Genomic DNA, 22,246 nt, shown 5'->3' on the forward strand with positions numbered 1-22,246 from the left:
TTAGGCGCTATCCCATGGATAGGGCCTAACTTTACTTCGTGGGAAAATCCCTTTAATGTAATGTATGTGAACCCCTTCTGATTGTACAGCACCATGGAACTAATGCTCTATAAATAAATAATAGTGCGTCATGGGCTGCGTCACAGATGGCAATTGCACATGCAAGAGAAAACTTTGTCACCATATGAAGAAACAATGTCAGGGGACAGAATGGGTTGTAAACAGTTTTATATACAAGGTAATAATAACTCCAGTGATTGACCCATGTGCAGAGAACAGATGAACAAGGAAATTTGAGTCATTCTTACGTGATACGCTCTTATACTATCTGCTAGGGTGTCCTGGGACTCCACTTCTCACTGCCCTTTCATGTATCTGAACCCATATCCAGACTCACAGTGGTAACATTGCTGCATGTGTAGGAGCTTTACTTGCAGTGTAGTTATGGGTTTACAGGGGTATTTGTTCTGATATGTCCGTACATCACATATTGATGACCCATTTAACAGATATGGGGAAAAAATACAAATGCAAAGAATAGTATCCTTCAACATAAAGCAGCATCATATACCACACTCTGTGCCCATCAATGCTGACTCTATAATAACAAATGTTCTTCCATTTGCAATCCTTGTAAGTATATCCATTAAACCGCTAAATGGAGGATCAAAATGGGAAGTGAATGGCCCCTTTATTCCTGCTAAAAAGAAAAATAGACTGAAAACATGGACATAATATTGGCACCAGTTCTGACTGCATAATGAAAAATGTTTCACAAAATTACAATAGAAACTCCAGTTTGGTTACAAACCCATCTTAAATAAGCACTTAAATACAAGAATATAGGTGGAGGTGTACTGTAATGATATCGGAGGGCACTGGGCACCCGGGTGTAACCCTGTAAACTGGGACATCAGGTGGGACAGACCAGCATTGTCCTGTGTCAGAACTGCACAGCACCTGGAGAGATGTTGAACATGGACGGGTCAAATGCCTGCCCCTTGAAGGGTGAGCCGTCCGCATCCCAGCCTTTCTTCAACATGTCATGAACTTTCTGCAAGGGAACAAGATAAAAAGCAGCATTAGGTCAAGACTAGAGCGACAACATGTCATCACTAGCAATGTTCATACAATGGAATTTGATGTCTGAAAAAGTCAAAACGGGATCTTAAAAAGTAGAGGCAAGATCTTGTAGCCATTGTGTTGTAGCCAGTGTATGCATATACACAGCAATGAGATTTATCACTGCTCCTATGTCCGTTTTCTGGCGTAGAAGCAGTGAAATAACCGTAAATTCTTGTGCAGTGCAAGAATTGGCACTAAAAATAGCACACAAAACGACAGGAGTTTTGCCCGGTGGTCACCGGATACACGGAGAGGCTTGACCCTTTTGATGTATTCGGCGCAACAAGTGGCGTGTGTGGTCGCAATCATACACCTAACCAATAAGAGAAGTCATTGGATACTACACTACAGCAAGACTGGGGACAGTCACACATCATACCAGCTCATGACTCTGTGGCTTTCCTTGCAGTTTTTGGTGGTAGTCAAATGTAAGTCTGTCCAGCACTGCGTGTTCTTCATCGTCCACCGTGGCCATGCTGCGCTCCTTGTTGATCTTTTCAATGTCGATTTTCTCCTCGCCTTCCAAAACTGCGTTCCACCAGTATTCTCCACATTTACTCAGATTAATCTGTGGGGAAAAAACAAGGGTCATAAAGATGAGATTTTAGAGTCTTTTAGTAGATAAAGAACCGCTGTGGTAAAGAATAATGTGAACTAAGGGTTGTCACAATGACAAAGATGCTTCATTATACAAATCCCCAGTTTACATCTGGTACAGATCTCATGTTCATGATGACATACAACGAAGCTGTAACGAGCACCATGGAAATGTAAAAGGGGAGTTCTGACTTCTGCTGGACGGGAAGTAAAGACAACATGTACAAGGTGCACATTCACTTGTCCCAGTGGTCTGGTCTGAATTACAAGCGATTAGGTGCACAATGTGACGTCATCACTTCTGGACTGACGTGACAGGAGGGGGTTACGTGTATTTTGGGGATAAAAGTCGGTCATGAATGTTTTTCCGAATGTCAGAAAACCCCTTTAATATAGTTTTTGTGGTGTAAAGCAGTTTTCTATTGCATGCACTACCAGTAAAGATTGAGAGGGTCTTGCGGTCATCATTAAAAGGGGTTGTCCAGTGACAGCAAGGTAGCCACCATCTACAGTAAAGGCCTAACTTGTTGATCGGTGGGCATCTAAGTGGTGGAACCCCTACAGATCAAGAGAATGGGGATCTGTTCTACCCCGGTTGCACACCAAAAGAATGGAGGAACTGGTTGCACATGCATGCTGCCGCTTCATTCACGGCCCATGACACTGGCTAAGAAAGCCTAGCAAGTCCATCACCTCCACAGAAAGGAATTGAGCAGATGGCGCATGCATGACTGGCTGCTCTATTCATCTGGTGTCCGACAGACCCCCGTACTTGTGATCCGTGGGGGTAACATTACCAAGAGCCTTAGCAAGCAACATGATAGCATGTGGACAGGGGATAACTAGACAATTTGAAGTTTCAAGGGGTCATGGAACCAGTTTTAGTCAATGAGTGGCTTCCAGAGAGCAGGGGACAACAAAGACAGCAACATACCCTGATAAACGGAAGTGACGCCTTGTGGGGTCACTGACCAAAGTGATTGCAATGAACCTTGGCCTGAAAACCAGAAGGATGCAGAACCCAGGAGTTGGGGCAAGTACACATTCTTATTTTTTCCCCACCTCCACCCGAGATCCCTGGAAAACCCCTCTAAAGGGGATGCCTTCTCAGGATCACCTTCCTGATCAAGAATGGAGAGAAACCTCTAATTGGCGGAGGTACAGGAGACTGCATATTGATGTCCTCCCCAATTGAACTATACAAAAATGTTGGGATCCCGACAAAAATTCTAGCACATACCTGCATTTTAATTACATACCAATTCTGAAGCATCTGTTTTTATAACTTTATGTTTAGCTATTTTATCTTCTTCTATTATTCCTCCTAGAAATTTGTGACAATTTGGCATTACCCGAGTATATTGGGACACATGTGGAACAGTACAATGCAGAATTGGTATATTCCGGGGCACCAGGTCCCCTTCAAACAAGCAAGTAATTTGCTGTGTTAGCAGAATACACTAAAGAGGAGCGGATGTATAGCGTGCCACACTGAAGATTCCCAGCTGCCTCCAGAACAGCGTTATGTGCTAGGTGCCACTGGTAAAGCGTCATCCATCTTATTACCGAGATACATTTCCCCGGTTCCAGGCTCCACAGGGAGGTCTCTGCATTTATTTTGTGAGTAAAGTTTCCATCCATCAGGACGCGCTCGCCCTGACTATCCCTCACTGCCACTCGGATACACGTGCTGCGCAGGTCCAACGACACCTGGAAGGGTATACAGAAAAAAAAAAAACAGATTATTAGCCTGGTAGTGCCCTGTCCAATCTCAAGATATGGTGCCAATATATGGAAATAATTTAGTGCCCTCATGTCACGGAGGTTACTACATGTTCTTGCTTTGTGACGCTTTCTTACCAGACTTGGGGGATCTGTGCTCTGCTTTCGAATGGTCAGATTTACTTACAACTAGAATAAAAGCGGATTGCGCCAAACACATTTTACATTGTTACAATTCTATACTGGAGCAAAGCAAACAATGGAGTTCAGGAGATTAGAAACAGAAAATTCTGTCTCCAAGCTCTGCTGACAAGTCTCCTCAGAATATGCAACCTACAGATGGCGGAGAGAAACACATTGCTTCAGCGCGTATCCCCCGGTGTCTGATATTTCCTTCTCGCTATTACATAATGCATCACTATTCAGCAGGCATCTAAAGGGTTAATGCGTAGGTTCCAGTTTTGGCAAACCTAGGATTCTAAATTGGGAAACTTAATTTGGATGTTATAGGGAGGAAATATCTAATAACAAAACAGGGATACCAGGAAAAAAAAAAAAAAAGCCTCTGCCAGACTTTGGCCATCAGGAGGTTTTGGTAGGAGTCGCTGACCATGTAAAGTGTATGGGGGAAGGGGGCCTTAGGTTTCAACAGAAGTCATTGTAAGAGAAGGATTGGGTAGTTGGATGGAAACAGGCCTGATCAAGGTGAGATATACGGCCATCAGCAGAGTCTGGACAAAGACTTTCTCCCCTTTCAATATCAAAAACACATGCATGCTTGGCTGATCAGAGTGTGCATGTTATATAGTTCAACCTCCATCCTTATGAGATTTGTCACCCATCCTGAAATTCAGCTCAGATTTCAGAGTGAAGGAGGGAAGATAAAGATAAGAGCCAAAAGTAGAAAGAAGCACTTTCCTCTGATGAAATATATTACAAAGTTTCTAAATACCTTTATGTAAAGTAAGTGATCATTCAATCCATTAACAGAATGGAAGCTACCGGAAATCCTCAAGGTTTTTCAGAACAAAGTTGTGACTATTCTTCAGACTATTTAGAGGAAACTTACCATTAAAGATCTAGCCAATACGGTAGATGGGATGGTAGGTTGCGCCTCTAACCCTCATACCCATAGTTATTTTGTTTAACCATTGAACTTAACTGGTGCCGGAGGCTACTGTGGCGTGGAGTACCTGCGCTGTGGAAGTAAAAGCTACTCCATGTAGCCTGGGACGAACGACACCTACCAGCTTGTCTTCAGCACGCATTGGTCTGTGAAGCTGCCCCCTACTCTATCTATGCAGACCCATGCATGCACAGTCAGTGAATGCCGCAAAAAAAAAAAAAACCAAAAAACATTCTGAAAAAAAGATCAAAATAAGCCCCTATAGGTCCACACTAAAATAAAAAAAATAAAAAAAAAAAAAAAAAAAAAACAAAACAAAACATTTTTTAACCTGCACAATTTGGCAATGCAAATTTGCTCTGGATGGCGCCTCCTTCCATTCTATGCCTGGCCGTGCGCCCATACAGCAGGATACCACGACATATGGGGTATCGGCATATTCGGCAGAAATTGGGTATCAAACATTATGGAGCCTTTCTCCATGTAATCCATTGTGAATGTTTCATTTTCCACCAAAAATGAACATATTGTCCAAAAATATTACAATTTGTAGACTGCACCTCCATTTTGTTTAACCCCTATAAAACACCTAAAAGGGTTAACAAAATTCTTAAAAGTGCTTTTTCATACAATGAGGGGTGTCGTTTCCAAAATAGGGTAATGTACGAGGCTTTCTATTATTTAGGCCTCTCACAGTCAATTGAAAGCTGAGCAGATCCCTATAAATAAAGGTTTCGGTGATTTTCCCAAAAAATGTGAAAAATGGCCCCCAAATTATGAGCCTCATAACATTCTAGTAAAATATGTGGAATCTTAAAAAACCACACCAACATAAAGCAGATATTTGGGAAATGTAAGTTATGAAATAAATTGGGTGCTGTAACTATCTACATCAAAAGTAGAGAATTTAGAACTTTGAAAATAAAGATTTTTTCTAAATTTTCACCAAATTTCCTTTTTAAAATAACTAAACACAAAAGATTTCGTCTAAATTTTTAGACTAATTTGAAGTACAATGTGTCACAAGAAACCATCTCAAAATCCACTGGTTATGTTAAAGCGTTCAGAGCTATAATCACTTATAGTGATTTTACAAAAAATGTGAAAAATGATACCTAAATTCTGAGCCTCATAACATTCTAGTAAAATATGTGGAATCTTAAAAAACCATCCAACATAAAGCAGACATTTGGGAAATGTAAGTTATTAATTTATTTGGGAGCTATGACTATCTGCATCAAAAGTAGAGAATTTAGAATGTTGAAAATAAAGAGTTTTTCCAAATTTTTGCCAAATTTTGTTTTTTTTCCATAACTAAACGCAAAAGATTTCATCCAAATTTTTAAACTAATTTGAAGTACAATGTGTCACGAGAAAACAAATCTCAAAATCCCCTGGATATCTCATAGCGTTCCAAAGCTATAACCACTTATAGTGACACAGGCAGATTTGAAGAATGGGGCCGCGTCCTTAAGGCCAAAAGAGGCTGAGTCCCGTAGGGGTTAATGATCTTTACTGAGGAAACGTTATATCACTTAATTCGCCACTATCTTTGGTACGTAGAAACCTTCTATGGTGTCATATACTATTTACTATAGAACAGAAGTTAAGGGTGTATCTACCTTCAGCCTCTAAACTTGACTCATCTCTGATAGGACTCCTCTGAAGTGTGAGTTCTGGAAAGGACATTTCAGTGTGCGATAAAATCTCCTAAAAGTAACACACACACACACACACACAAATATCCTTCATTATATTCCTACCTGGCTGTAGTCTTATGTCCTAATAAAGAACAGTTTGCCAGCTACAACCTTACTGGAGTGATGGATGTTTTTCCAATATCCTGCATCGTATCCTCACACAACTAGTAAAAAAAGGCTAGTACGTTAAAAGTATTTTACCCCAACCAAAATGCAATAATAAACAGGGACTCTGGGTCTCCCATCACAAGACATGGCCATACAGCACCGGGATATAAACATGAGACTGCTCTATTGTCCTGGATAGAGTGAATTTTCCTACACAGGATAACGCTGTCCTCAGACCTCTGCAGTTGAGTAAAAACCCTCTCAGACCTGGCAGATTCCTTTGTGTCTGCTTAGAGCAATTTTGTGTCTGGCTGTTGTATTAGTCTGTATCCCCCTCTGCTGGGAGCCCTAGAGAAGCAGCAGCACAAGAGAGGAGTCACCTGTCTGCCTTTCACCACATCTTTAGGCACCGGCACTTTAATTTCCAAGTCGGAATAATCCTGCGACCACGTGTAGTTTTTCCTCACGGCGCCGTTGTAGCTGTCGGAGTCCATCTGAAAATGTTCTTGCTCTCTGCAGGGGGGGAAAAAAATCACATTATAGAGACATTACTCCTGTAGGGACGTGTACATTTACATCCAGTGATCAATGATTGTGTGGTCCCATACAGTGCGGAGACCCAAGCCGTTCCTTCCTCCATCTTCTCTAGTACGCTCTTGTGCACAGGGTTCACTCTCCCATCGCTAATATTTTTATCGTTAGGTCTTATGTACTTGAATCCCGAAAATAAATAGCGTTAGAAAATTAATAGTCCCGGGGAAACACTTTAGTGTTGCTTAATCCTACCCTTATAGGAAGATACTATGACAGTGGCTGATCTTCCTGCAAATCCATAGGGTCTTCATTTACTTTGATGCCTCCCTTGATACCATACAAAAAGTTATGATATACATCCACTAGAGAAGATGAAACATGGGGCAGTTAAAGACCCAATTATTTCACCAGTCCAAACCAGTGTAGAGATATTAAAGAATTGAAAGATTTGTACCTGTTCTGTCTATTCCACCGCTCCTGGTGTTAATTCACAATAACTGATGAAAAAAAAAACCTGATGAAACATGATAAGTGGTCCTGACTGTGTAGATACAATGGGGAGACGGCCATGGCAAGCCTGAGGCTGTGGCAGGTCCCCTGCTGTAATGGCAAACCAAATCCAAGTCCTCAATCACTATTGACCTCTAGTGGGATAGGGCAGGAGTCCTATCCTTTGGAATAGCACAAAGTCTGTGGTATACAAGTGGTTAAGGACCTTGTCCTGCTCCTTCCCAAAGATTTTATTCTCCAGTGCCCAAGCATATAATAATTTACCTTTTGCCCCGATCTCTGGTCTTTGCTACATCCCACATATTAAAACACTACATCACTCGGCCGCATCACACCTAAGACTTGCAAATCTCTCTTTTTCAGTAACTCCCTGATGTTATTATACACAGCGCTGGCATCAATCCTCATAACAGTGGTAATTGCTGCTGCTCGGAAAGGGAAAAAAAATAAAAATCTGATAATAACCTTACATTAGGGGATCGCTCATAATACAGACCCTTCGTAAAGTCTGGTTTAGAGCTGCAAATAGGGAACACAAGGACAATTACTGGGCGCTATATCTATTACCATAGATTAAAATATATAGCAAAAAAAAGGGAGCCCATTGCCTGTCCCTATCATAAGCCAAAGTCAGACGGCTGTAAGTGGTACTGCCCTAAACCGAAATGATAGGACTTTAATAAAGATCTCTTACAGAACATCCAGGATCAGAGCTTCCTTGGCGATGTAGTTCTGTATTGCAGGTTACTTACTATTCACAGAATAGGTCCAATTGGACCAATTGACCTGCTGCTCCATCAATTACTAATAAACGAAGCCCCAATTCTTGTGATCTGCAGGGTTCCAGCCGTACATAATGCCCCCCCCCCTCCCCCCCATAAACAGCTATGGTGCACAGGCTTGGTACAGTGAGCGCAAGCCGTAGCCAAAAAAAAAAAAGATAGATCCTGCTCCATCTTTGGCCATATCTTCGCCATGCAGCTACTATTTTCTCACCAGCTATTTTTGCTCACCCCCTCCTGCTCTCCCATGCGCCAACGTGCTATGATTTGCTAAGGCACACATTAGTGTGAATTTAGCCTACGGTAGTATCAATCAGACAACTTGGATTAAAGTACCCTAGGGGTCTGAAAAATATTTTTTAGAGCCAGAAGACGGCAAAATAAAGAATTTTTTCTGTACAGGAGGTTTTAAGTTTTGTAAATGCATGAAAACATAAATCCTATATAAATTTGTCATCCCCGTGATTGTACGGCCCCAAAGAATGAAGAAGACATGTCATTTGGGGTGCACAGTGAAATCCGTAAAATCCAAGCCCACAAGAAAATGGCACAAATGCATTTTTTCACCAATTTCACTTCAATTGGAACTTATTCCAGCTTCTCAGTACACGGCATGGAATGTTAAATACTGTCACTATCAAGTGCAATTTGTTATGCAGAAAACAAGCCCCTCACACAGCTCTTCTACATGGAAAAATTAAAAATTTATAGATTTTTGAAGGTGGGGAGCAAAAAATGGAAACAAAAAAATAAAAAAGAGCCAAGTCGTTAAGGGGTTAAGGACTGATTTTTGTAACAGAAAGGGCATAATAAGCTAAAAGAGTGGATACAGCCAGAGAGGGCACACACCAAAAGGTAAGTGTGCTTACCTCCATCCGGATGGTAGATATCCTTTAAAGATGACCTGTCAGCAGTGTTACACTACTAGCTTTATCGGAACCCTAGCAGACATTGCTGCGGAGTACAATAGAATTGCCGGACCGCACTTAAAGCGGTCCTGTGTATTCATGAGGGGACGGAGCTAGGGGCGGAGACTGAGTCACCGCCGGCCTATGGAGTGGTCCGGCGTTTCTATTGTACTCCGGAGCAGTGTCTGCTAGCGTCATCTTACTAAAGTAAGGAGCTCCTAGTGCTTTTTTTTTTATGAATGACAGGTCCTCTTTAAGTCTATTCTCCTCTGTGGGCTGTAAGAGAACTGCCTGTAGCAGGAACCTTTCCCCTACATCCAGTTGTTTATCAGCTAAAGAGGAAAGTGACCAGAAGACTGGTCTGTCAATTGCTGCAATTGTCTGACAATTGGATCAGAACATTATCCATACTTAGGCCTCATTCAGACGGCCATGTAATCATCTGTATACCGAGCAAGCACTGGGCCGGGAGGAGGTGGTGGGAGGGGGGAGCACTCTTCCCTACCTCCACAGACAGACAAGCAGCTGGGCTGCAAATCTGACAAAATAAATGACACATCCTGAGGCGGCGATTGTGCCGTGTCACCAGGAGACAAAGAAAGTCTATGAGGACAGTAATCTGTTCGCAAATCATGCACCCATATCACAGCCCCCACATCCGCTGTCTGAATGAGGCCTTACTTTTGCCACTCATTTCTAAGTTTAGTGTTTCTTTAGAAGATAAAATGGGCCGAGATTAAGCGCAGTATAATACTGGACAAATGGCGGTACATTACTGGGGTAGAGCAGCGGAGTCCTCGGTGTTATCTCCACCAGCCTCAGCTCTTTCTTCCGCACGTGGTACATCAGCCTCTTCTGGATTTACAGGTTGCTCTTCTGTGGGAGCATCTACGATAACTTCTTCCGCTGCTCCAGGGGCATCGCCGCTCTCTGCCAACCTTTCTTCCGTCTTTCTGATCTTCTCCTGTAACTCCTGCATCCTCTGCTCGTGGTCCTGCGTGGCCAGCTTCTCATAGGTTTTGTAGGCCTGATAGAGGATAAGTGTGAGTGACCTGCACCACCAGGGTTACATATAAGGCATGGCACACTGTAACAACCAGTAGGACTCACCTGTAGGACCATATTCTGTGCAGCACCAGGGGGGAATCCCATGCGGTCCTGGGGGCTCAGTAGCAGCCGATAAAAATCTGTCTTACGGTACAAGAATCCAAAGTAAACATTTAAAAAGTCCTGTATGTTTCCGACGTGCTGCAGGATACCGAGCAGGGCATGGTCGTAACGGTCTGACAGCTCCGGCTCCATTACTACAACCTGCAAGGAGACAAAGGAAAACTCTGAATTCTGGAAAAAGTAACATTAATTATTCGAGACAATTTTTTTTATTCTTTGTTTCTTCATATAGGCAGATATCTCAGGGAATAGCGGGATATTCCTAAAGGATCATCTGCCTCTCGCAGATCATACCAGTAGCATCATATGGCAGCCAAATCTTATACAAAGATGGTGGAAGACAGCACAGACCCTCCATGACGTCTGTATTCTGTATGTCCACGGTGAACATTTCTAGAACACTGCTCCTTTCTCTTATATGGGACTGCATGAGATGGTGGCTCCAGATGTCCCATAGAAGTGATATGTTCTTACATCTATCCCTATAGCAGGACATACGAAACCCTGCAGCCATGTATATACATTACTATAGATGGGAGGATTAGGGTCCAGAATCAGCCAATCACATCTCAGCTCATAATTTCTAACCAGCACTATGAGGATAAAAGCTACACTCTGATTGGCTGCTATGGGAAACCATACAATGCGCTCTTTACACCAAAACTAGATGACGCCGCCTAGCGGTAGTGCCCCAGCACATGACAATGAGGCAATTACAGCCCGCGAGGTCCGAGCAGCAATAACGCGTGATGGAATATTATCACCCGGGTGACAACTTGTCAGAAGAGGACACTATATACGAGCCGCCGGCACACAAAGCACAACAACTCACATGGGACTTGTGTCACCTACTGTTTTCACTCTCCGGTGTCTGAAGTACAACTTCCGGGTCACGGTAGACTTCCGCTTCCGGCTATAAGTAAGGGATGCGATTTGCCCATTTCAAAGATGGTGTCTGTTGCCATGGAAACAGGGTAGATTGTTATGTGAGTGACCTCATAATAACGTGCAGATGTGGTTTTTGTTCTTTTGTTTTCTGTTGGTGATGGGGCATCTGCTTGGAGCCTTCCCCGGGGCCGAGAGACCTTCAGCTTCTGTGGGGGCGTAGGAGGGATAAGAGATGCAGCACAGCCCACAGCTCTCATTATTACCCTCCACTATGCCCTGTAACACTGCGGTCCCCTCATATTGTGTTCCCAACTCCCCCTCATATGGTGCTCCCAGCTCCAATTATAGTGCTCCCAGCTCCCCCTCATATTGTGCTCCCAGCTCCCCCACATATTGTGCTCCCAGCTCCCCCTCATATTGTGCTCCCAGCTCCCCCTCATATTGTGCTCCCAGCTCCCCCTCATATTGTGCTCCCAGCTCCCCCACATATTGTGCTCCCAGCTCCCCCTCATATTGTGCTCCCAGCTCCCCCTCATATTGTGTTCCCAACTCCCCCTCATATGGTGCTCCCAGCTCCAATTATAGTGCTCCCAGCTCCCCCTCATATTGTGCTCCCAGCTCCCCCACATATTGTGCGCCCAGCTCCCCCTCATATTGTGCTCCCAGCTCCCCCACATATTGTGCTCCCAGCTCCCCCTCATATTGTGCTCCCAGCTCCCCCTCATATGGTGCTCCCAGCTCCCCCACATATTGTGCTCCCAGCTCCCCCTCATATCGTACTCCCAGCTCCCCCTCATATTGTGCTCCCAGCTCCCCCTCATATGGTGCTCCCAGCTCCCCCACATATTGTGATTCCAGCTCTCCCTCATATGGTGCTCCCTGCTCCCCCTCATATGGTTCTCCCCCCCCCCCTCATATGGTGCTCCCAGCTCCCCCTTATTGTGCGCCCATCTCCCCCTCATATGGTGCTCCTAGCTCCCCCTTATTGTGCGCCCATCTCCCCCTCATATGGTGCTCCCAGCTCCCCCACATATAGTGCTCCCAGCTCCCCCACATATTGTGCTCCCAGCTCCCCCACATATAGTGCTCCCAGCTCCACTTATAGTGCTCCCAGCTCCCTCATATGGTGATTCCAGCTCCCCCTCATATGGTACTCCCAACTCCCCCTCATATCGTGCTCCCAGCTCCCCCTTATTGTGCGCCCATCTCCCCCTCATATGGTGCTCCCAGCTCAAGCTTGTATCGTGCTCCCAGCTCCACCTCATATCATGTTCCCATCTCCCCTTCATGTTGTGCTCCCAGATCCCCCTTATAGAGCTCTCAGCTCCCCCTCATATGGTGCTCCCAGCTCCCCTTTATTGTGCGCCCATCTCACCCTCATATGGTGCTCCCAGCTCAAGCTTGTATCGTGCTCCCAGCTCCCCCTCATATCGTACTCCCAACTCCCCCTCAAATTGTGCTCCCAGCTCCCCCTTACATTGTGCTCCCAACTTCTCCTCATATCGTGCTCTCAGTTCCCACAGATATTGTGCTCCCAGCTCCCCCATATATTTCGCTCCCAGCTCCCCCTAACATTGTGCTCCCAGCTCTCCCTAACATTGTGCTCCCAGCGTCACCTCATATTGTGCTCCCAGCTTCACCTCATATTGTGCTCCCAGCTTCACCTCATATCAAACTCCCAGCTTCCCCTTATAGTGGTCCCCGCTACCCCTCATATGGTGCTCCCAGCTCAACCTCGTATCGTGCTCCCAGTTCCCCTCAAATATAGTGCTCCCAGCTCCCCTTATAGTGCTCCCAGCCCCCCCTCATATGGTGCTCCCAGCTCCCTCATATGGTGCTCCCAGCTCCCCCTCATATGCTGCTCCCAGCTCCCCCTCATATGCTGCTCCCAGCTCCCCCTTATTGTGCGCCCATCTCCATTTCGTATGGTGCTCCCAGCTCAAGCTTGTATCATGCTCACCCTTATCGTGCTACCATCTCCCCCACATATAGTGCTCCCATTTCCCCCTCATATCGTGTTCCCAACTCCCCTTCATGTTGTGCTCCCAGATCCCCCTTACAGTGCTCCCAGCTTCCCCTCATATGGTGCTCCCAGCTCCCTCATATTGTGATTCCAGCTCCCCCTCATACAGTGCTCCCAGCTCCCCCTCATATAGTGCTCCCATCTCCCCCTTATTCTGCACCCATCTCCCCTTTGTATGGTGCTCCCAGCTCCTCCACTTATAGTGCTCCCAGCTCCCCCTCATATCGTGCTCCCATTTCCCCTGCATATCATGTTCCCAACACCCCTTCATGTTGTGCTCCCATCTCCCCCTTATTGTGCACCCATCTCCCCCTTATTGCATAATCTGTGTGCGCTATATAAATAAAGAATTATTATTGTGTGCCCAGCTCCGCCTCGTATGGTGCTCCCAGCTCAAGCTCGTATCGTGCTGCTCCCCCTTATATGGTGCTCCCAGCTCCCCCTTATATGCTGCTCCCAGCTCCCTCTACTATGGTGCTCCCAGCTCAACCCTCATATCATGCTCCCAGCTCCCCCTCATATGGTGGTTGGAGCTCCCCCTCTTATTGTTCCCCCAGTCCCCCTAAAAAAATGTATGGATATTTTCTTTTTACAGATAACTAGATAACTGTATTATTGTCAGTAGCCTCTAGATGGCGCTGCTGGTTATGTCTGTTTGCACACAAGTACAGAAGTGATCAGTATACTCTGATTACATGGAGGCTGAGCATGGTGTAGAATAGAGAACCGCCTGTTAAATGCGGTGGGCGGGGGCACCATTATGCCAGCGCATGATAAATGTGCCCTATTGTGTTGCGTAAAGTTTTAGTTTTAAAAATCTTCATGATTTAGCATCATACTTTAATCCATATTTTGTACATATTACATAGTTGTTACATTATCTCCACGCCAAAGGGGTTTAAAATGGGGGCATGACTGATGGGGACTGGGCCGGCACAGGGCATTCCTGCCCCTATTCCTGGAGGTTTACTTGCTGTGCGTATTTCTATGCCAGGTAGGACCTAGCGGCCATCACATCGAATACATTAGGGGGCCTAAGGGTGATGCCACATGTGGCGTTTTTGGTCCATTTTTAAGCGTGCGTTTTCAGTCTGTGGTTTTTAAACGCATCTGATTTTAACCGTTTGCCATGCGTTTGGCTGCTTAGAACCTTTTTATCTTAACAGGTTCAAAGCAGCCAAACGCATGGTAAACGGTAAAAAATGGATGCATTTTAAAAACGCATGCTTTTTTAAACGGACTGAAAACGCACGCTTAAAAATGGACCAAAAAAGCCACGTGTGGCATCACCCTACGCCTCTTGATGTATCCCGCGTTGACGCAGTGTATTCCATCATACGCTGGCGCTCATGTGCTGGCGTATGATGAATAGATGATAAGTCTCCCTCATAGTCATGTGGCTACAGCTAACAGTGTTGTGTCCAGGTCTGTGTGTGCTTGTTTCATTTGTTGTTGATTAATGGTGTGTTTCTCCCTGGATAATTTGTGGGAATACCACAGAATATAATATCTGATATATGTTAATCTCACCTCTGGGACCCTCATCCATCCTGAGATCAGGAATTCCTTCCAAAAAGTAGTCACATATCCCTATTATACCCTTCATTCTAAGGATCCTAGTGATATAATATCACTTACTGACATGGTCGGCGTTAGGGGGTAGCAAACTGGGCATTTGCCCAGGGCCCCTTGTCCTAAAGGGCCCCCTGCATGTGGACTTTTCGGGCAGAAGATGTATTGCTCTTCTAATACCACTTGATTGAATGCCCGGCTGAAGATGCTTATCATCTATCTCCTGTCTATATATCTATCCTCTATCTGTCTAGTTATGAATCTATTATAATTTGTCTATCTAACCATTTATCTGTCTAGCTTGTTGTATATCTATTAATCATCTATCTATCTAGCTATATATATATAATCTACTTTATATTTCTGCATCTATAAATCTATATCATTTTTCATATGCATCTTCAATCTCTCTATCATCTGTCTATCTCCTATACCAGTGGTGGCGAACCAATGGCACGGGTGCCAGAGGTGGCACTCGGTGCCATTTCTGTGGGCACTCAGACAACTCAGGACAGAGTTCACCAAATAGGACCAAATCCACCAAGCCCCAGGCAACTTAAGAGATGCTGCTCTCAGCGCTATTTTAAAGCAACACTTCATTGGCTGTTAGGAACTGCGGGAAAAGTGAGAAGATGTTGACAGGACTGCAATATCTTTGGAGTTCATCCTGCTGGACCAACCATTTTTGCTCTACAGAGAGACCCTGGAAAGTAGCTACAACGAGAGTCTGAATTTGCTCTCCTTCTTTAAACTGTATTGGTGGCCTCAGGGGGGCGATGCAATTGAAAGATGTGGAAGAACAGGAAGCAATAAGTTACTGCTTAAAATGCCATGTTGGGGGGGCGTGTCCGGATGCCAGCCGAGACAGACGTCTGAGCCAGCAGCTCCGTCCACCCGGGCCTAAATAAAGCTACCCCAGCACCTGAAATCAGCCTGGATCGGCTTGTTATGGGGAATCGCCGCTGCGCTAAGGCACAGGGAGTCTCCCCAGACCGGGCAGGCGCCTCAACTCCCCGAACCCTGGACGACTTTGTGGTCCGGGAGACACGCGCCGGTCCCAAGATGGCACCGAGCGCGGAGAGCCTGGCGCCTCTTGCTGTGCAGGGACCGCCTACAGCAGGCACAGCAGCCCTGCAGCCCGGCGCTCAGAGGGAGAAGACACGCGTGGGAGCACAGCGGGCAAGCAGCCCTATAGAGGTACACACACCTGCCCAGAACCCTCTCTCTACAGCTGAGGGGGGATATAAAGCAGTGCTCCCCCTGCTCATAGATTTACCTACACCAGCGGGAGCTGAGTGTCTCCAGCCGAGCCCCAGTCATCAGGCCACATCACCTGCTGCTTCATCCCCCCCCTCTCAGGGGCCACAATACTGCCAAACACAGAGATCTCCTAACAGGGAGCAGGAGGACATGGACTATTCTAATACACCCCCTATGCTAAGGCCCCAATCGGGCCCTGGAGACTGGTCCCCAGAATCCCCAGAGTCGCATCAATCTTCATTGTCAGGTCCACCGCGGCCTCCGCCAGCGGATTGGTGGTCCCATGTGCATCAGTTACCTACGAAACAAGACTTTCAGGCGTTGATACTTGAAGTTAAAGACACCTGTCGGTCAGCCATAGCTGAAATGCGCCAGGATCTAACCGCAGTGGCTAATAGGGTCGATCAGCTAGAAGATGACCACGCATCTTCCAGAAAAGTTGTTAATGCTCTCCATTCTCGTCTTCTGGAGCAATCTGAGAAAATACAAGACCTCCAGTTGCATATAGAGGATCTCGATAATCGAGGTCGCAGGAACAACATCAGGGTTCGGGGTATCCCGGAGTCGCAGAACGTTGAAAATGTTCCGGAGGTTCTTAATCTCCTGTTCTCCACCATATTGGGAAGAAATCCAGGTGATCCTGTTAAAATGGATAGGGCCCACAGGGAACTTAGACCAAAGCCAGTTTCTGGACGTCCTAGGGACATTATTTGTTGCATTACGGACTTTCTATTGAAAGAAGAGATTATGGCTAAAGCACGTAATAGGCCTCATATTGACTTTAAGGGTGCCCAGGTACAACTATTCCAAGATCTCTCATGGATCACTCTGCAACGCCGGAGAACTTTGCGCCCCTTATTAGAGGTTCTGCGGAAAGCTGATTTGCCCTACAGATGGGGATTCCCCTTCAGTTTGACAGCCCGCAGAGAGGGCAGAACAGCTACACTGCGTTCACCAGCGGATCTGAATGACTTTTGCGCTTCCCTAGACCTGCAGGTACCAGTCATCCCGGAATGGAAATTACCAACACAAGATCCACCACTTTCACCAACCTGGCAACGCAATGTCCCTAGGAAACAACAGAGGAGATCCCCGGAGCCATCTGGATCTTCTCCGTCCTTTGCTCGCCTGCGCACAACACCAAAAGGCCCCAGAAACTAGGACGAAGAGTCACAAGATTCGTGAGGAGCCTTAGTGGTTTTGACCACCAGCAAGATGGTAGCTGTTTGCTACCCATGGTATCCTTTTTGTGTGAATAAGGCAGGCCCGAGGTGGTCGGTTTCAAACTGTTGGTTCTTTTTTTTTTTGGAGGGTTGAAGGTTTGATGTCTGATACGCCACCCCCTACTGGGTTAGTCGGCCTCCCTGTGTGTTGGTCCCGGATTCGGGACTCTGGCACAGCGGGAGGCGTCACCCGATTCTTGGACTCCATGTCGGGCATTTTAGGCCCTGCATGTAGTCTAAGGCATGTAATCAAAAATGTTTTTGTTGGAACTGTAATTTTCATTTTCACTGTACTGTTGATTGTTCATATTGTTGATGTCACATTAAGTATGTACATGTATCATATGATGCCATCTGAGCGTAGGAAACAACCTGGCACTCTCTGCACTGCACCTCGTCCATGCTTGAGGATCACACCTAACTCAACCACACATTGTAAAAAATGGTTAAGATTGTTACTTTAAATGTCAAGGGGCTGAATTCTAACTCCAAGCGTCAGTTGTTGCTGCAGGAGCTGAAAAGACTCAAACCAGATATAGCGTTCTTACAGGAAACCCACCTGACGGCTTCAGGATCATTTAGATTTATTAGGAGAGACTATCCTCAGAGCTTTCAGGCTACTGCAGCAACAAAGACGGCGGGGGTGGCAATTCTGATATCCCGCTCCTGCTCTTTCCGGGTACAGGACACTTACTCAGACCCAGAAGGACGGTTTATTATTCTGAGGGGAGCCCTTGGGGGACGCCAGCTTGTTTTATGTAATATATACTCCCCGAACTCCGGACAATTGGGATTTTTATCAAGGGTTCTCTCTCATTTAGCCCAATATCGGTCGGTGCCATCATTGATAGGAGGAGATTTTAATGTTATATTTTCTGAGGTTCGAGATCGCATGTCCATACAGGATACCCCCCCATCGCAACAGCAAAGTAGGCTCTCATTAGGCTTCAGGAAATTGGTTCGCAGAAATAATCTTTTTGATTTATGGCGGGTAGATAACCCTACAGCTCGGGGATATTCCTTTTATTCGCCCCCACATAAGACACATACACGTATAGATTTCTTTCTCGGAGATGTCTCGGTGCTCCGAACTTTACATTCTGCAGACATAGGGTTAATTACCTGGTCGGACCATGCTCCGGTTACGGTCGAACTGTCATTTGTAAATCCCCCACCTCGTCCCCTCCATTGGAGACTTAACGAGACACTCTTGTCTCATAAAATCACAAAGGAGGCGCTACGTACCTCTCTAATTCAGTATTTTGCAGATAACTCCCCGTCGGCCCCTTCATTGCCTGTATTGTGGGAAGCGCATAAAGTATTGTGGGTATGCCATATCTCAGGCGGCCTATAAAAAGAAGGTGGTGGAGGCGGTGCGACAGCAGTGTGTGAAGGAACTTAGAGACTTAGAAAGCAAATTAGTGACTCGCCCTTCACTTACAGTTTTACAAAAGGTTTTAGCTACTCGGGCTCAACTTCGGGAAATAGATTTGGTGGGGGCAGAAAAGTTGCTCCGATACTCTCGTCAGCGCTTTTACGAGTACGGTAATAGGGCACACACGCTGCTAGCTCGCCAACTCCAGGATAGGACGGCGGCATCTAACCCACATAGCCTCAGGGATGGTACAGGAACTGTCCATTACAATCCAGAGAAGATAGCACAGATATTTGAATTATATTATCGTGACCTTTACAATCTTCCTGTCCGTCCTCCCTCATGCTCACAAGCCCAAGGGATGACCTTGGAACAGTATCTTAATGATTGTAGTCTCCCTAAACTATCCTCCACTGCTTTGGACGCATTGAACCAAGAAATCTCAGAGGAGGAACTACGAGAAGTGGTGAAGGAACTTCCGAATGGGAAATCCCCAGGCCCTGATGGCCTCCCATACGCTTATTTTAAAACATACTTAGATATCCTGACCCCCTATATGGTTAAATTGTTTAATGCTTTTATGACTGGCACCCCACTCCCTGAGGCTATGCTAAGATCCTTTATAACGGTGATTCCGAAACCAGGAAAAGATTCCCTAGATTGTACCAGCTACCGTCCTATATCCTTATTGAACTCCGACCTGAAGATTTATACTAAAATACTGGCGAATAGGTTGGGGGACTGGCTCCCGCAGTTAATACATAAAGATCAGGTGGGCTTTGTACGCTACAGGCAAGCGGGAGACAATACCAGGAGATTAGCTGACTTGCTGGAGGTCATTAGGAAAACGGATGGAAGTGCTCTTCTTCTTAGTCTAGACGCAGAAAAGGCGTTTGATCGCCTGGACTGGGGATTTATGATGGCGACTTTACGGCAGTTTGGTATGAGGGGCCCATTCCTGCAAGCCCTGCAGGGGCTATACTCTATCCCTAGCGCAGCGATACGCCTTCCTCATGCAAATTCCCGTTTTTTTCATATCCGCAATGGCACCAGACAGGGATGCCCTCTCTCCCCCCTGTTATATGCGCTGAGCATTGAGCCCTTGGCAGCGTACATTCGAGCATCAGTGGATGTGACGGGGATAAGAGTCAGGGACAAACAATTCAAGATCTCCCTCTTCGCTGATGATGTACTTCTTACGCTTACAAATCCTATAATAAGTCTCCCAAATCTTCATAAAATATTGAATGTGTATAGTCACCTCTCTGGATATAAGATTAACAGTCACAAGACCGAGGCCCTCCCTATAAATGTCCCCCCAGACGAGCTGGCGGCCCTTAGGGGCTCATTCAAATACACGTGGCAAACAAAATCACTGAGGTATTTAGGAGTCCGAATAACTCAATCCTATAAGACTCTATACGCAGCTAACTTCCCACCAATGATTAAAGAAATCCAGGACCTCTTAACTAAGTGGCAGTCTATACATATATCATTACTGGGACGTATAGCGGCTATTAAGATGTCTATCTTGCCAAAGCTCTTATATCTGTTTGAGACTCTTCCGGTAGCGGTCCCAATGGCAGTCCTGGGCAGGTTACAGTCTATGTGTCTGGGGTTTGTGTGGGGGGGCAGGAGTCACAGGATCTCTAAAACGGTGTTGACGGCGGGGGTCACCAACGGAGGATTAGCCCTCCCTGATATTAAACTTTATTATCTAGCGACCCATCTCCGTCACATCGCCTCCTGGTCAACAAGGTGTGCATATAGCCGATGGACCGAACTTGAGAAACTATGGTTTGCCCCGTTACACCCAGCTGTGTTGATATGGGGCCCTCCACCAGTAGGCTTGGTGCCAACACTATTAGGCCCTATGCAGTTTACCCGTGATATTTGGTACAGATGTAGGGTACGTTTTCAGTTGGCTTCTATGCAGTCGTTGCTTACCCCAATACTTTTTACATCACATCTTCCAGATAGTCTCACTAGCAGTTACAGACCTTGGGTGCAGGCAGGCACCTTTCAAATACGGACCCTGTTAGATCCCCTTACACGCAAGATACTCCCATTAAGGGCGCTAATTGACAAACATCCTTGCTTGGTGGGTGTGGATTTTACCTATCAACAGATTAAACATTTTATTTCATCTGTTCTGGGGGCCGAACCTACCCCCAGACCTACCCCATTCGAAGTGATTTGCGCGGAAGGTCCTTCTACAAAGGGCTTGATCTCCAGCCTGTACTCCATTCTCAATGAGCGGACAAATATATCACATCCCTATATGAATAGGTGGGAAACATGGTTGGGTAAACGTTTTACCCCTGACCAGTGGCAGAATATCTGGGCGAGAGCACGACAAACGTCTATCTGCACTCTCTATAAGGAGAACCAACTAAAAATTTTATTAAATTGGTACCGCACCCCTGAGCTCTTACATAGATTTTACCCGTCAGTTCCTAATTTATGCTGGAGGTGTGGAGGGCCTGACGCTACACTCTTCCATATCTTTTGGAGTTGCCCTGCCCTGATTCATTTTTGGCTGGAAGTCAGGTCCCTTATTGGGGGGATCCTCAATGTGCAAGTCCCGCTGGACCCTGAAATCTATATACTCAATCTATATCCCAGCTCTTTTAGGGGTCCGAGTGCCAGGTTGTTCCTACATATAGTTACGGCAGCAAAGTGTTTAATATCATTGAATTGGAGACGGTCCGCCCCTCCATCATTGTTGGAATTATATGCACGACTTCGTGATCTCCGATCAATGGAATATATTACCGCTGTGCTTCGTCACACTTGTGATAAATTCGAAAAGACCTGGACTCAATGGGACGCATATAACGCTAGATTGATTTCCTGATGTTAATGAGTAATTACACTACTTGGGATGCTATCATATTTATGCTGTGCTATAAGAAATACTTATTATATGTGACGGTTGTTACTTGATTTCTTTTTTTTGTTCTTTCTCTTCTTGTTTACTATGTTCTGCTATTGTGGAATGCTGTACTCCCCTCGGTTCTTTTATGTATTTTTTCTGCATTTCGATGTATATTTTTGTTTCTATTGAAAAAATACAAAAATAAAGAGTTGATAAAAAAAATGCCATGTTGGCACTTCACGGGAAAATAAGTGGATTGTGGTTGTAGTTTGGGCACTCTGTCTCCAAAAGGTTCGCCATCACTGTCCTATACAATTCTCCTACAGTCCCATATTACAGATACTTACCTACTACTGGGTGTAACTACAAAGTGTTATTATTGTGCAGGGCTAGAGGAGCCTCTTACTGACTGTGACTGTTCAGAAAATTTTATTTTGGGGCCCCTCATTTAGTTTTGCTCAGGGCCCCACTTTGTGAAAAACCGGCCCTGCTTACTGACACAGAACAATTATAAGTAGGATTCTAATTTAAGAATAGACCCAGCTATGACTATATTCACTAACTACGATACAAACTTCTATTGGCAATATTACGGATGTATCCGTAGGTTGAATACCAGTTTTGATGGTAAAATTTCATATAAAACAAAATTACCTTCATGTATTTTCAATTTCCTTTTCTCCTCATTGCATTGTAGAGTTTTGAATCTCATGTATTAAAAATTGCTTGGCCCTGACGATGTACA

At 45.4% G+C, this 22,246-nt stretch overlaps 1 protein-coding gene across 2 annotated transcripts; it reads right to left on the reverse strand.

Moving 5' to 3' along the window:
* Window positions 1-211: 211 nt before the first annotated feature.
* NUDCD3 (NudC domain containing 3) lies at window positions 212-11,260 on the reverse strand. Of its 2 annotated transcripts, none has more exons than XM_072149038.1 (7): window positions 11,135-11,260; window positions 10,223-10,423; window positions 9,889-10,139; window positions 6,759-6,891; window positions 3,289-3,432; window positions 1,505-1,693; window positions 212-1,054 (listed from the first exon to the last, which is right to left on the reverse strand). In XM_072149038.1, the coding sequence occupies exons 2-7, from the start codon at window positions 10,412-10,414 to the stop codon at window positions 944-946; spliced, it is 1,020 nt and encodes a 339-aa protein (XP_072005139.1). In that variant the 5' UTR covers window positions 10,415-10,423; window positions 11,135-11,260; the 3' UTR covers window positions 212-943. The 2 variants fall into 2 exon arrangements, with proteins under 2 accessions (XP_072005139.1, XP_072005138.1); XM_072149037.1 differs by having other exon boundaries at window positions 11,115-11,217.
* Between the last annotated feature and the right edge of the window lie 10,986 nt (window positions 11,261-22,246).

This window comes from Engystomops pustulosus, chromosome 4 (genome assembly GCF_040894005.1).
Source record: "Engystomops pustulosus chromosome 4, aEngPut4.maternal, whole genome shotgun sequence".
Taxonomy (NCBI): domain Eukaryota; kingdom Metazoa; phylum Chordata; class Amphibia; order Anura; family Leptodactylidae; genus Engystomops; species Engystomops pustulosus.